The sequence below is a fragment of the Nycticebus coucang genome, chromosome 10 (genome assembly GCF_027406575.1).
Source record: "Nycticebus coucang isolate mNycCou1 chromosome 10, mNycCou1.pri, whole genome shotgun sequence".
Classification (NCBI taxonomy): domain Eukaryota; kingdom Metazoa; phylum Chordata; class Mammalia; order Primates; family Lorisidae; genus Nycticebus; species Nycticebus coucang.
This window is the reverse complement of record NC_069789.1, coordinates 60987955-61003017: the sequence shown is the minus strand read 5'-3', so window position 1 is coordinate 61003017 and position 15063 is coordinate 60987955. Positions and strand designations below refer to the sequence as shown.

At 50.6% G+C, this 15063-nt stretch overlaps 1 protein-coding gene and 1 long non-coding RNA gene across 5 annotated transcripts; both read right to left on the bottom strand.

The window, feature by feature from the left end:
- Positions 1-1657: 1657 nt before the first annotated feature.
- PHLDA3 (pleckstrin homology like domain family A member 3) lies at positions 1658-4799 on the bottom strand. Of its 3 annotated transcripts, XM_053606360.1 has the most exons (3): positions 3898-4579; positions 3307-3432; positions 1658-2351 (listed from the first exon to the last, which is right to left on the bottom strand). In XM_053606360.1, the coding sequence occupies exon 1, from the start codon at positions 4339-4341 to the stop codon at positions 3964-3966; it is 378 nt and encodes a 125-aa protein (XP_053462335.1). In that variant the 5' UTR covers positions 4342-4579; the 3' UTR covers positions 1658-2351; positions 3307-3432; positions 3898-3963. The 3 variants fall into 3 exon arrangements, with proteins under 3 accessions (XP_053462335.1, XP_053462336.1, XP_053462334.1); XM_053606361.1 differs by lacking the exon at positions 3307-3432 and having other exon boundaries at positions 3898-4799; XM_053606359.1 differs by having other exon boundaries at positions 3307-4579.
- Positions 4800-8441: 3642 nt separating this feature from the next.
- Positions 8442-14205, bottom strand: LOC128596709 (uncharacterized). 2 transcript variants are annotated; one of them, XR_008383128.1, is made up of 3 exons: positions 13931-14205; positions 11324-11489; positions 8442-11242 (listed from the first exon to the last, which is right to left on the bottom strand). It is a non-coding gene; the product is annotated as an uncharacterized LOC128596709 (long non-coding RNA). The 2 variants fall into 2 exon arrangements; XR_008383129.1 differs by lacking the exon at positions 13931-14205 and adding an exon at positions 13592-13727.
- Between the last annotated feature and the right edge of the window lie 858 nt (positions 14206-15063).

The window sequence follows — 15063 nt, the reverse complement described above, 5'->3', positions numbered from 1 at the left end:
ACTGAGAGCCTGCTAGCTTCTAAGGTGTATGCTGTAGGTCTAAGAGCAGCACACTCTTCAGAGAGGCTGGGACTTTCCAAAGAAGAGGAGAAATCAAATCTGGGTTTGGGTAAGAACCAAAGCATACTTGGAACTGACATGGCTAGGTGTTCAAAAAAAAAAGCTGGGAGTGCCAGAAACCGGAGCCTGCTATCCCTTCCACCTGTCCCCTACCCCTGTCTCATGCTGGCTGTGCCCCCCTCTGCCCTTTGCAGCCAAGCTCCAAGAAACTCCCTAGTGCTGGACAGAGGAAGCATTGTCCAGAGCTACCCTGACTCCTGATGGCCAGCTCTAGTGGCACCAGTTGGCATTGACTGATCTCCCAGCAGGATCTGGGTTTCTCGGGGCAGTGATTGGACTGTGTCTTTCTTTCTCTGCATCCCCAGGGCCAACCACAGCACTCAGCTCATAGAGGCATTTGGTTTACTGAATAAATGTGCCCTATCTCCCAATGCCACCTGTTCATAAACACTCCATTTCTGAGGACCTGGATATCTCTTTTCCTTATGCCTGTAATCCCCATTATTGGTGATCCTTTGGTTTGATTGAAAGAGTAAGGATTCTATTTTATAGGCTGCTATTTTATAGAAGGATGGAGATGCTAACCCTTCCCCATTAACATAGCCTAAATCAAGAGAAGGGTGGCAAACACCCTCTCCACCACTACCCACTCCACCTCCCATAGAAGTGCTGCCATTCTCCCCACCTTTTTCCCAAAGCCCATGGCAGACATCACCAATTGATCACAGCACTGTGAGTTAGCCCAGATCTTTCTTAGCACTGTTCAGCATGCAAGATGCCTATTTGCCGTGGTAGGATTATACTATCTGTGAACAGCTGTACAACCTAATATGAGTTATTTGTAAAAATTCCTTTGTAATTTATAAATTCTTAATCAATTGGGAGATGTAGTTCATATCAGATGAGCAAGATGTTCCTTTGGACTCTGGGAGACTGAGACACAGGAAAGAGGAGTTTTGATTGGAAGGCAAGAAAAATCTGAAGGGAAACAAAACATGTTGGAAGCACAAAGAGGTTATTAAAGAGACTTTAAATTGCTGAAGGGAGCTGCTCAGCCTCCTTGCTAAGAGAGACGGTGAAATAGGCCATTGCTCTGCAACAGGGAAGGTCTGACATGTTTTAACTAATGGAGCAAAGGAAGGCAGATTAAACTACTAAACACGACATGGAAAAGTCTCAGGGTTTACCTTATCAGTACTTTCTGTGTACATGAGAGCAGCCATTTCTCTATACCTCAGTTTCCCCTGTGTTGAAATTATTCCTTTTAAACTGTCCAGTAAAAAAGCCTTACTGTATAAATGTATAAAGCTTAAGTGTATAAAGGACAGGGAGACAAGGTCTGCCCAGAAAACTGAACGTCCTCCCACAGTAGCAGGGGCAGGTGACCTTCTGTAGAAGAGGAATCTATGGGGACAAAGCTGGCCAGTGTGACATCCCTCAGTCCAGGTCTAAAGGCCCCTCCTTCCTAGGACTACTGGCAAGCCTGGGATTGCAATGCTGGGATTGCAATGTCTCTACCTATCTAGACTAGAGATTTCAGAATGGGCTGTGGATTGGGAAAGTTGGGGGTAGAGAAAGAGATGCTCTAAGCCATGAATCTCTGTGCATAAAGAATTTTACTCAGCAGATGCCTTTGCAGGCCATCTTCAATTTGGGATAGGCATGAAATGGTAATGGCCAAACCCACTCCCACCCCCACCACTTCCAGGCCTAATACCACAGTGGGGGGAAAATGGGTAGAGTGGGGGGAAAAGTGTGCAAAGAAAGGGCCTGGATGGGTGGGGGTCCCAAAAGGACCTAAGCAGCAGGAGACCCCCAGGTGTGGGCCTCAGGCCCAGCAGCTACCCCCTTCTTAAGGTGAGTCCAGAGACTGTCCCAGCATAGTTCCTCCTCTGGGTACCAGGCTGGCCTTCTGAGTTCTGAGGCGTTGGTTTACTGCCATTCTCCCCACCTTGGGAATGCCCTCCTCCAGGCATGGCACAAAGCCAGGGGGGTAACAGCAGTCTGCAAGACAGATGGCAGGACCACAGCAGGGAGGGGTCTTTGATGCCAGCTCTCCATTGTGCTAAATGAGGCCAGCCTGTGGCCAGATGACCCTGAGCTGGGCATGTCCTGAGAGTCTGAGAGTATGGAAGGGCTGAATCTTCATCCTCAGCCCCTCAAGGCCTTCTGCCCTCTTGCCTGGGCTCCGTCCATTCCCTCAGCTCCAGTGCCTCCTCCACATGTCCATGGCTTCTGCCTCGCCACATGAAGCACAGTCATGCCTCCTCCAGCCAAAGGGGGCAGGGAAGCTGGCATGAAAGAACACAGTTACAGAAGGACAACACTGGGGCAAGGAGTACCGACTGAACTGGGTGTTTTACATCAGACCTACCCAGCCTTTTTCATATCAGCAAGAACACAGAAAACAGTATTTGTACACACTGTAGTCAGTGGAAGTCGCTTCCTCCTAGGCCTCCCTAAGGCTATGGGATCAATGTGGATCATACTCAGTGCAGGAGTGTCCCTGACCTCTAGCCTTTCAGCTAACCCTGACTACAGTGTGGGAGGGAGCTGACCCCAGGTTCAAAGTGGGCACTAAATGGGGCCCCCAGGTTCACTGGACTCTACTTATTGAAGTGACAAGGCCTGCAGGTGGGTGAGATAGTATGTAAAGTGGTAGTGGGGGTGAAGGGAATATAGGTTCCGACTAGAGAAATTAAGACTAGAGTGGTATAAATCCCTTCTCAGCTCTGCTCCTAGTTCCCATGGGGAGGAGTGGCATCTGGAGAAGAGGGGACAAGGCTGAGAGCCAGGGCTTCTAAGTTCTATTCCTGGTCCCTCCCCTGAGCTTTCCTGACCACAAATCCACCCCCACCCTTGCCTACTGCTCATGGAGGATTAGGACATCACAAATAACAACTCACAACCCCATCCTGCACCCACCACCTACCCTGCCCCAGTGCCCCATTCCCTCCTCCAGCTTCTCCTCCTCTGGCCCAGCCAGGCCTAGAATCCACATTCATGGGCAGGTGGACAGCCAGGCTATCCCCTTTGGCATTTGTGGTCTGGCCTCTGGCCTAGCTTGCCCAGCTGCCAACTTCTCTGTTCTCTCAATAGCTCAGCCCTAAGACCCCAAACCCACTGTCAAGAATGGGTAGCTATACTGCACGCCTAGGCCATATGGAGGTAAATTAAATAATTTAAAGAGAAAAAGAAAAAGAATGGGTAGCTAGAGCCTTCAGACCCAGTTCAGCCAAGTCCTACCATTGAGGCTCCACCAGGTGCTGGGACTCCTTGGCTGGGTTCCCAACCCTTGATGACTCCTTTGCTAACAGGGATATTGTCTTTCTGCATCAATTCCATGTTCAAAGTCTAAAACAGGCGTTCATCTTAGAAAGGAGGGTAGTTCTCCACCACTCATCTCCACCCTTGGTTCTACCCAGCAGCCAAAAAACCAGTTCAGAAGCTTCCCTGGGTTGGGGTAGAGGCCTACAACCTGGGAGACTGTGCAGGCCAGCTGTCCTCCACCTGAGTCAGGGCTGAACCAACCTGTGGGAAGGCCCATCCCCCACCCTGGGGTCTCCTCCCAGGGCTTCCATCTTTCTGTCAGATGCCTGGGTCACATTCAAGACCCTCCTTCCTGGTGCCCCAGGGAAGATCCAGCTCAGGTCAGTAGGCCACTGGCCCAGGCCTCTCATGTTCAGACTCCTGGGTCCCTAATCTCTTTTAGCCACAGGAACCTTCCCTAGGATTGTCTGGCTTTTAAGAGGAATGCTGGTCCCTGACTCAGTAGGGAAAGAAGACAAGGGAAGGAAGGAGAAAACAGAAGGCTCAGTCCTCTAGGGACTTCCTTACCTGACATGACCTCCAAGCACCAGCGGTGGTGGGGAGCATGAAGGTTAAGATGGTACGCCTGGTGGTTTAGGACACGAGGGTCCCGGTCCCAAGACTCTGCCGGGCTCGCACTGTCTGGATGGCCTGCTGGTTCTTGAACTTGACCAGGCCTAGGGTGATCTGGGCGTTCCAGCCAGGGTCCTCGAGGGGGCAGCGGAAGTCGATCTCGCCGCCGCCCTCGGTCACCAGCGTGAAGTAGATGTGGCGCCCAGTGCTTTCCACACACTCGACAGCCTTGATACGGTCGAAGCTGAGCTCCTTGGGCCGGCCGCCGGTGCCCTTGGCCTCGAAGAGCTGCAGCCCGCGCTCGGTGAGCACGCAGCGCTTCCGCTTCCACAGCTGCAGCAGCCCACCACTGCGCTTCTCCAGAACGCCCTCCTTAAGCACTGTCGCCGCGGCCGTCATGGGCACCCCGCGGTTCCGAGACTGCTGTAGGCTGCTGCGGGTGCGACGCCCCTCCCGGCTCGGCAGAGCTGGATTCTGGCGCCCGGGGCTGGCTGGCTGTGCACCCTGCCCACCCGCGCCCTGACTGCCCCGTGCGCCCGCGCCGCGGCCCTCGAGACACCGCTGCCCGGGCGCTGCGTATTGGTGCCCTTGCCCGCTCGGCGCCGGCCGCCGTGCTTCAGCCGAGCTGTCCCGCCCCGCCTCTGCCCGGTGCCTCCGCGCGTCCCCGGCCCGTGAGCCTCGCCGCCCGCCCGCTTGCTCTCTTGGTCTCTGTGTGTGCGCTGGGCGGCAGCTTGCGGGATGTGCCCTTACATGTTCCGCCGCTCGCCTCCTGCGCCGCCCGCCCGCCGCGAATTCCTGCCCCGGCCGGCCCCCCCCCCGCACGCTGCGCACCGGCTCGGGTAGGGCCCCTGGGGGCGGGGCCGCGGTGGGGGCTCCGGCCCTCACTGGAGACGCAGGGCGCTAGGCGGGACCGCTGGAGCCGAGAGGGGGCCGCGTATCCAACAAGCCCAAGCCTTCTGGCCTGCGGTCTGCCGCTTCTCGGAACCACAGCTCCCCCAGGCCTTGGACGAAGGGGGAGGTAGTGGGGGGGAGAAAAAGGGAGGGCGCAACCCCTAGATTGGAGAAGGCGCTGCTTGCGAGTGGGGTGGGCTTTATACTTTCCCTTTCCCTAGTTTTATTTCCTTTAGAGAAGGATGGGAACTTGACATTAGGCCTGACACTGGACGATGGCTATCCTAGGTCCTTATTCTGCCCCATTTTGGTCAGCTCCTCCAAGCCCACCGTTAAGGGCCTATTCACTCACGTGTTAATAATAGATTGTTGTTGGACTAATAATACGTAATAATCACAATAATAAGACCTTTCTGTACAGACACCTTGTGTTTCCATCTTCCTGTCCAATAAGCAGAACCTAACGGGCACAGGGAGGGCCCAGTTGTGGGGGAAGGGAGTGGGGGACATAGCCCTTCATAGGCACATGCCCGCCTGAAGCTCTTAACTCCCAGAATGCCCCTGCAGGATAGGGAGTAGATAATGCCTTAAGAGAGGTAAAGAAGAGAGGTGTCTCCTGAGGCCTAGAGGCCAGCAGTGGAGGGAGCTAAAGGTGGCCACAGCCCTCCCTGAGTGAGGCTCCCCCACATCTCAGCCTGTCTGACAGTCATGTCTTCCCATGGCTTCCCTTCCCCACCCTCCAGAGGAGTGTCCAGAGTGCACCAAGCTGGCTCAGTCCTGCCATGATTGAAAGTTCTTTCCCCGAGGAATCAGGGCTCTAGACCAGGCTGTGCCCCTCACTGTTTTATCTCTATCAGTTCTCCCTGCCCCCCACTGGGCTTGGATCTCGCTTATGCCCTCTTTAGTTCCAGGCAAGTTCTCAATTGTAGACTTTTAAAGTTTATGAAGCCCTCTCACATGTTTTACATTCTTAAGGCAGATAAGTGTTATTAAGAAAAATGAAACTAGGCCGGGTGAGGTGGCCTATAATCCTAGCACTCTGTAAGGTGGATGAAGGTGGATTGCTAGAACTCATGAGTTCTAGACCAGCCTGAGCAAGAGTGAGACCCCTGTCTCTAAAATAGACAATAGCTCGATGTTGTGGTGGGCACCTGTACTCCCAGCTACTCAGGAGGCTGAGACAAGAAGATGGTTGGAGCCCAAGAGTTTGAGGTTGCTGTGAACTAGGATGTCACAGCACTCTACCAAGGGTGACCAAAGTGAGACTCTATTTCAAAAAAAGAAACTCAGAGAGGTCAAGTAAGCTAAATGAGGTGACACACTTTTGTAAATGGCAAAGCCAGGATGAGAATGTATGGTGGCTAACGGGGCCCAGGATCTTTTGATGATACCAACACTTCCTCTACATAAGCATCTGAGTACACATAGTTCCCTTTACAAATGACCCTGCCACCCACACTTTTTTTTTCAGCTTACTGAGTGGAGGCATGCCAGGCTTTTGGTCAGAGGACAGAGGCAAAAAAAAGAATAAACATTGAACAGCAACAGTGAGTAGACAAAAAAAGGGTCATAGGAGGAAATTCAGCAAGGACTTACTCTACTGCCACAAGGATCTTCACCAATTAAATATCCAATTCTCAGCACTGCCACTTTTTTCTAGTGGCCGGGATAGGTCCTGGAAACCTGGAGCCCTGCACCCAAGTCTCATGACCTCCTAGGAGTAGAGGAGATGACTCATTGAGAATCTTTCCCCAGAATTGGCATCTTGCTTGGTAGCCTCATCTGGAGAGGCTCAGGCCCAAGTTGGATTATTTGGGCCATAAGAAGAATAAAGAAACATTTCAGCTCCAGGAGAGCAGAGTGAATAGGGGGCTAGTGCTGGCACTCCACTCCTGGTAAAATTTCTATATCTCCTCTGGGAACAGAAGCTCTAACTCAAAAAAAAAAAAAAAAAAAAAAAAAAAAAGAAGCTCTAACTCAGCCTTTTGGGATACTCAGCTGAGGCAGTGTTGGGCCCCAGTGATACTTACCTAATCTTTATTGACTTGTTGACTGCATTGATGGACAGAATGTACTCTGGTAGCAGCCCAGAGCTGGCTTCTCCTCTGCTCACCCCAAAGGGAAGGCTGATCTGCACTGTCAGTCAATCTGAGTCCAACTGGAACCAGCTAGATTACAAAACAGCCTCAGGAAACAGCATGCTGGAAAAGTTTCTAGCTAGGTCTGAGCTACCCCACATTGTATTGGGAGGAGGGAGCCATGGGAAGAGGAGGACCCATTCTGGGTGGCTACCTAGGACAAGGTAGAAAGAAAAATGGGAATAAAGTGGAATAGAGGCAAGAATGGGACTCAGATGCAAAAAGTAACACAGCTTCAGTTTTCTACAGTACATTTTCTTACTATAAATTTTGTTAGTGGTCATAAATTGTTCGACTCAATCTAAAGGAAAAGAATTGATGACAATTTTATTAACAAAATAGAACACATACTAACACTGTAAAAAAAAAAATTTTTTTTTGAGACAGAGTTTTACCATGTCACCCTCGGTAGAGTGCCGTGGCATCACAGCTCACAGCAACCTCAAATTCTTGGCCTCAAACGATTCTCCTGCCTCAACCTCCCAAGCAGCTGGGACTACAGGCACCAGCCACGACATCCGGCTATTTTTTGTTGTAGTTGTTGTCACTGTTGGTTAGCTGGCCCATGCCAGGTTCAAACCCACCAACTTCGGTGTATGTGGCTGGTGCCATAACCACTGTGCTACCGGCACTGAGCCTAACACTGTAAAAATTTTAAAACTAAAGATAATGTCACTCCTTTACTCAAAATCCACCTGAGCCTTCTCATCTTCTTCTGAGTAAAGCCAAAGATGGTGATGCCACCTACAAAGCCCTCCAAGATCAGCCCTTTACTTTCTGACCTCACCTCCTGAACTCTCCCCTCCTTCCCTTGGCCCCAGGCACAATTCTTACCATGCCTGAGAAACATGGAAAAAAGCTAGGTACCTCACTGGCACATGTCCCATTATCCCCTGGCGATGTGCAAACAGTTCACCTGGGGAATCTTAAAATGTGTATTCTAATTCAGTATAAGTCTGGGATAGGATCTGAGATTCTGCAGTTCTAGAAGCTTCCATGTAACACCAAGGATTACAGGCTACTAGTTCACAAAACAGAACTTTAGATAGCAAGGGTCTAGAGCAGTGAGTGGTCTTCAAAGTGTGGTCCCACACCAGCAGCATCAGTATTGCTGGAGGAGTTTGTTAAAAATACAAATTCTAGGGCAGGGAGTCACCGGTGGCTCAAGCCTATAACCCTAGAACTTTGGGAAGTGGGGTGGGAGGAATTTCCTGAGCTCAGGAGTTCGAGGCCAGCCTGATCAAGAGTGAGACCTGTCTCTAAAAAAAAAAAAAATAGCAGGCAGGTGCCTGTACTCCCAGCTACTTGGAAGGCTAAGGCAAGACGATTGCTTCAGCCCAAGCGTTTGAGGTTGCTGTGAGCTGTGATGCCCTGGCACTCTACCAAGGAGGACAAAGTGAGACTCTGTCTCAAAAAAAGAAGAGGAAGAGAAGAAAGAGGAGAAGGAAAAGGAATGCAAATTCTAGGCTCCACCCCAGACCTACTGAGTCGGAAACTCTGGGTTTGGAGCCCAGCGTTAACAAGCCCTCTGGTGATTCTGATGTGTGAGAACCACTGGTGTTGGGGAAGAAGCACTTAGCTAGGAGCCAGGTCACTCCTGCCCCAGCTGTAACACTCAGTGTTTGTTACCTTGGACAATCAATTCCTCTATCTGACCTTAGTTTCCTTATCTGTAAAAAGGAGGCTGTTTACCTCTATCTTGCAAATTCAGTACAGATTTGCAAGAAAGCATGACTAGTTTATGGGGGTTAGGGAACTCCCCACATAGGCAAGTAAAGAAGGGCATTACTACTCCCTCCTCAACCTGTCCCACATTCCTGGATTTGTCAGGCCAGGTATCTTCTCCTCACCTAGATGGGGCAGGAAAATGGGTCTATCTACAGCCCTACTCCCTACCCCAGACCCCTACTTTTGGACTTCGCATTCACCTTCCAACCCGTAGGTCCCTCCCTCCTCTTCTCTCCCTGGAAGCCTGGGGATAGGGAGACCAACCCTTCTGCTGACCTCTCCCTGAGACTTCTCCTGACCTGCTGGAACCCCTTTGATGTACAGCCCTTTGTTCTAGGGCTTTGGGGTTTCCTGGGATCTGTTTTTTTAAAAGGGAAACATGAAAAAAAAAAAAAAACAGTCATGGTTTTAAGTCTCTAATGACTTAGGTTTTATGGGCACCATTGCAACAGACCTCAAGTGGGCAGCAACCCTACAGCCAACCAGCCCAGGCTTGCTCCTGGGCCTGGCTATCTTGGTGGAAATCCCCTCCCACGCTCAGCCCTTTAATCATTTTCCAGCCCAATAACTTTTCCTGATTCACCAGGGATCCCTTTCGTCTTGAGAGCACCCACTGCCCCTCTCTGATGGAGCTGAGTCTGAACTTGAAGGCATTTGATCCCAGCTTAGGTTTGACAGTGATTGGACTTGTGGGCTGGGAGGTCAGGTTGGGGCCTGCAGAATTTTCCCTTTTCCCATGCCATCTCGGCATTTGGGTGCCCATATTGTAGGAGCAAAGGGGCTGCCCTGGAATGACTCTCATCCTTGGGGACACTGGGGTGGACAGGCAAGGATACCAGGAGACTGGCTAATGCTTAAGGAACTAGTGTCCTTAACCAACTTGCCAGTAATATTAATAGCTGTGCAACCCTTGACATAGCAATTGCTTTCTGTTCCATAGCTTCTCTTTTCTTTTAATAATAATGTGCTTTAAATGCAAATAGTACTTGACTGAACTTCTATTACAAAAAATTCAAAACATGATAATATCTTTTTACCACTCTTCTGGTTCCTCCTAGCACAGGAACAACAATAACCTGGGTTGGTGTGGGTCCTGCCAGACATCTGTCTTCACTTTTCACCCATTTGCACCCAGAATAGTATAAAGCAGGATTCTCATTGGTAATGGCAGGGGGGTGTTGGAGGATTCCTAAGTCCCCTTCGAGCTCTGACAATTTCTGTATTTGTGGATGGCGTTTCCCTCTCCTCCAAACGAGTAGACCTTAGTAGGATCTCCCTAAAATTACAGGAAGGAGAATACAAAGAGAAAAAAGATTGCAAGGAAAGGTAAAAGTGTCAGTAATAGTTCTTTCTCATGTAGGTGAGGAGATTATGGATGATTTTTTTTCTGCTTGCCTCTAATTTTTTTTTTTTTTTTTTTGCAGTTTTTGGACAGGGCCGGGTTTGACTCACCACCTCTGGTATATGGGGCCCCATGCCCTACTCCTTTGAGCCACAGGTACCTCTAATTTTCAAATGCTTCAAAGTGAGAGTTTATGAATGTTATTATTCACGAGTATTACTTCGATAGTAGGGAAGTTCCTATGCAGTGTCATTGTTGAAATCAGGCAGAATAGAAGGCTGTCCAGCCTGGGACTGGGGCCAAAGAGAGTTAACAGGTAGCTCAAGGCAGAGAGATGTGTGGAGGGGCCGAGGGAGGAGAGGGAGGATCACAGCCTGTTCTTAGATGTGATGATGGAAAAATTTATAGAAAGGACCTAGAGTAAGTCCTACACTGTGTGTGAATTAAGTATTCTGTGATCCAGGCCTCAGTCTAGGGTCTGAGATACAATGGCAAATTGCAGAAACAGAGTTCTCTTCTTTGTTGGTTTTTTTTTTTTTTTTTTTTGAGACAGAGCCTCAAGCTGTCGCCCTGGGTAGAATGCCTTGGCATCACAGCTCACAGCAATCTCCAACTCCTGAGCTCAAGCGATTCTCCTGCCTCCACCTCCCAAGTAGCTGGGACTACAGGCGCCTGCCACAACGCCTGGCTATTTTTTGGTTGCAGCCATCATTGTTGTTTGGCAGGTCCGGGCTGGATTCGAACCCGCCAGCTCAGGTGTATGTGGCTGGTGCCTTAGCTGCTTGAGCCATAGGTGCCGAGCCACAGAGCTCTCTTCTTAATGGGGACTGGCACAACAGGGGAGGTAGAGTTCACATCCTCAGGGAATCCCTTCCTATCTTTGGCAAGGTGATGGTCCCTCCTGCTGAAGAAGGTCCCAGAGGTAAGTGTTAGATCTTTGACAAGCCACAGTCCTGACTTTACAGTAACATAGTCTCCCAGTACTAGGTGTGGCCTATTTAAGGTGACAGCCCCACATCACTGGTGATATTACTATGCATTCTACTTGGGATAGGCTAGGTTATTCTGCACTAACAAACTTCCCACAAACGTAATAGCTTAACACCACAAAGATTGACCCACTCGTACCCTAATGTCCTATTTGGGCAGCAGGGGATCCAGGTTAATGGAGGTTCTGTCTTGACATCACTGCCATCTGCAACTGAAAAAAGAGATGAGTCATTTCTGGTTTCAATTAGAGGCCACATCTAAATCCAAGGAAGGAGGAGAAATGTAACCTTACCATGTGCTCAGAAGATGAGGAATATCTGTGAACATCCCTAAAGGACCAAACAGTGTGGTTGCCATGGGACTGGTGGGTGCCCCCAGGAGGCAGGACTACAGACTCCTCTTCACTCCTCCAATAAGGAGCAACAATCTCCCTTGGCGCAGGACCAAGCCCTTATACTCTGTGGAAGAGTTAGGCTGAGGTCAATAGAGTGGAAATGGAGAAGGTTCAGGGGCACATGCTTCAGAAAAGGCACCAAGAATTTGTTCAGGCATGAAAAATGCCCAGTAAGGGCTTTATTCATTATAATCTGCCTCTTCAATTTCCATGGCCTTTGGGGTGAGTCGTCCTAGCTCATAAATGCAGAACATCAGAGTGGGGTGAGTCCCCTGGAGCCTGGCTGCACAAATATGGTCCCAGGAGGAGCAGCAGCACCACCTTCCCCAGGGAGCTTATGAGAGATGCCCAATCTCAGGCCCCACCCAAAGCTACTGAACTAGAATTTGCATTTTAACAAGATCCCCAGGAGATTCATATGCACATTAAACCTCGAGAAGCACTTCCCTAGATCTAATTTAGGCCAACATCTTCATTTCACACTTGAGGAGCTGACATCCAGAGGGGAGGAGGATGGCCCAAAGTCACACAGCTGGTTCCAATCCTGGCTCCACCATGTGCCAGGGTCTTTGAGTAAGTCATTAAAAATTCACTGAATCTGTTTCCTCTTCTATGATAAACAGATAATATAACCAACTCCTAGTGCTTATGTGATAATCAAATAGGACAGCATCTATACTTGGGTCAAACATATAGTATGTGCTCAGTAAATGTTAGCTATCGCTATGGTTCTAACTCACTGTTCTAGCATCACTCCTCATACCCCCAGTATGTTCCAGTTTCTTCTTAAGATGCGAGTGCAGGGATGGAACCTGGACCCAGTTGCCTGCAGTTATATCCTACTCTGCCATTTGACCTTGAGCCAATGCCCACATTAGTCTTTGGTTCTTAGCTTCAGGTTGATGGTTTGTAAATGGATATGATGATAGCACCTATGTCACAGGTTTTTTGTGAGTATTAAATGAATTAATACATTTAGGGTTTTCTAACAGTCTATGGCACAGAATAAATGCACAGATGGATGAATGGCTTTTCCAAAATGTCCAAAAAGGCGGCTAGTATGGAGGGAGCTGGCCCCATGCAAAGTTAAGGGTCTTTCTCAGAGGGAGCTGCTTCTGCCTTACCGCATGACCCATTTTAAGTCCCCAGTCTGTTTCTCTGACCCCTAGATAGTCTGCACCCCCTGGTTGTGGTTTTCCTCCTCAGCTAATGAAATGAACTAACTGATCGCCCTGATGCCCCTATCAGGAACCACGGAAAGGAAAGATCAGGCCATGTTTGTGCTGGGGAGGAGCGGACAGGCAGCCGGGCAGCTGCCCTCAAATCTCTTCAGCGCTGAGAGAAGGTTTAGGCCTGCTTTGGATGACTCTAGGGGACAGAAATAGGAAGTTCCAGGAAGTCCTCTCTAATCATTAGAACTGTTCAGAGGCAGCCGCCGGGCGGGGCGCTAAACTCGTGTTGTCCCATCATCCGACGGGCAGCGGCTGGGCTGGGCGGCTGGACTAGCCCGCAGGTTCTCAAGCCTGGCTGAATTTGAGCGCCAGAATCACCTGAGGAGTCTTTCAAATACGGATTCCCAGGCCCCACCCCAGCCAACTGAATCAGAATTTCTGAGGGTGGGGTTGGAAATCCATTTTAAAAGGCATCCTCCACGGACTCTCAAAATAAGGGGGCGGACTTGGGGGTGGGGCCAGGGTGGGTGGGGAAGAGAGGGGCCGGACTCAGCGGTGGTTGATCTGAGTTCCTCACTCTGCCCCACCTACCTCCCTCACCAGATCTGGGTGTGGTGACAGTGCCTCGCTGGATTTCTGCCCCTCAAAGAATTTCTGGGCCCTCCATTCGGAGATGGAGGAGGAGCACCCCTAAAGATCTCTGTCCTCACTCCCCTAGTCTACCTCCCTCCGGTCTCCCTGTCCCTCTCAGCCTCTCTGGTGACCCGAACAGGTTGCTAAGTCTCTAGGAGCAACACGAGGGGGCTGGGTCTACCTCCCATCAGAAGGGTCAGCTCTTGCCCTTCACACCCTAAGAACCCAGGGCACAACCACTCCTGCAACTGGGCATTGCGCCTACCAAATGCATTCTCCTGGGGGCGCCCCGGACGCTTTGTTCAGAGATCACAGAAACCAGAAAAGAAATACCTGAATTGACATAAATATCCTTGCTCACCTCTGTGCGCAAACCCTCCCAGGGAGAAGCTAACATCAGGGATGAGTGCGCGGGGGCGCACAGGAGCTAAGGGTCTTCAGGGCCCACTGGGAGAGAAGGGTAAGAGATTCGCCGCACTGGAGAGCCTGTCCTTTGCCCCAACCCCACAGCACCACCTGCTGTCTCGTGGCACAGCGCAAGCGCCGCGCCTGCGGATGCTGGGCTCCTCTCCATGCCAGCGAACCTTCTTTCTCCCAGTGCACCCCCGCCTCTGGGTGCCCGTCCCTCCTCGCCGCGCCCTCCCGCCCCGCCCTTCGCTGCCCACAGGGTACTTCCGAGCCTTAACCGCGTCTAACTTACAGCCCTCTGTCTCTACCCGGCTCTCACTCCCAAGAGGTGCGTCTAGGCCCCTTCCCCGCTGTGGGATTGCCCCACAACTGTGGCCCGGAGCAGGACAGCTAGCGGAGCAGGGGCTAGGAGGGTGGGGGGCCAGTAGAGGGCAGACTATCCCAGCTTTGTGCCCCAAAGTCTCCCATCCCGACCTCTCCTTTAGGTCCCTCCCAGAACAGTAGGAGGTTCCACCTGTGCTTGTGGAACCATCCATCCATCCTCCCCACACAAACCTTTTCCCCACCACCTCCTGTACGCCATTCTCTGTGCTGGAGCTAGAGGGCATACCAAACGAAGGAGACCTTAACCCCACTTGGAGAACTACCATCCAGAGCTCACCCTGGCCTGTATTCACCTTTGGACTTACCCAGTTCTTTTACCTATCAACTTGCACTTTCCTATTGCTCTGCATCATTGATTTGTTTCACACATATGTAGGCCCCTCTCCCAGAATCAAGTAGGGGACCCATGAAGATGACTATTTGGTCTGCTCATCTGTATGCAAGGACTTGTTAAAGCAGCTGCTTATCGTTGTTTTCAAAATTCACAGTGGGTGCACATTTGCAAGAAGGGTTGAAGCAGAAAAACCCAACCCCAAAGCATCAGACAGCTATCTCCAAGAGGAAGAACACAGCAACCCCTTAGATGAGCATATTTCAAAAAATTGTGGCCTTCCATGGACTAGGCTATGGGGGCCCCACAGTGTGGCAGGCTGAGCTAGGCCCCTCCACCCCACCCCTTCTAGGCAGAAGTGAGCTTTCTAGATTTGACATGGAAGTTCCTCTGGCTGAATTTCCCTCTTTTGTCGGGGCTTTCCAAGCTGGTAGAAGTCTTGAGTACAATTTTGGGGCCTGGTTGAGCCCCTCAAAGTCAAAAGTCCACACAGTTCCCACGCCCAGATGTGGGGGTGGAGTCCAGATAGGGCAAAGTGGTGGTATATGGTTGGTCATGTCACTTTGGGCAGTATGGTTCATTTAGATCAATACCAAGAAGTAGTTGGTCCTCAAGAAAAAGCAGAACAAATCCATTTTGACTCATTTCCAACTGGCCTCCTGCTAATTTTACTGCTCCCATGAAGTTCCCTTCCAGCCCCAGAGGAGTGG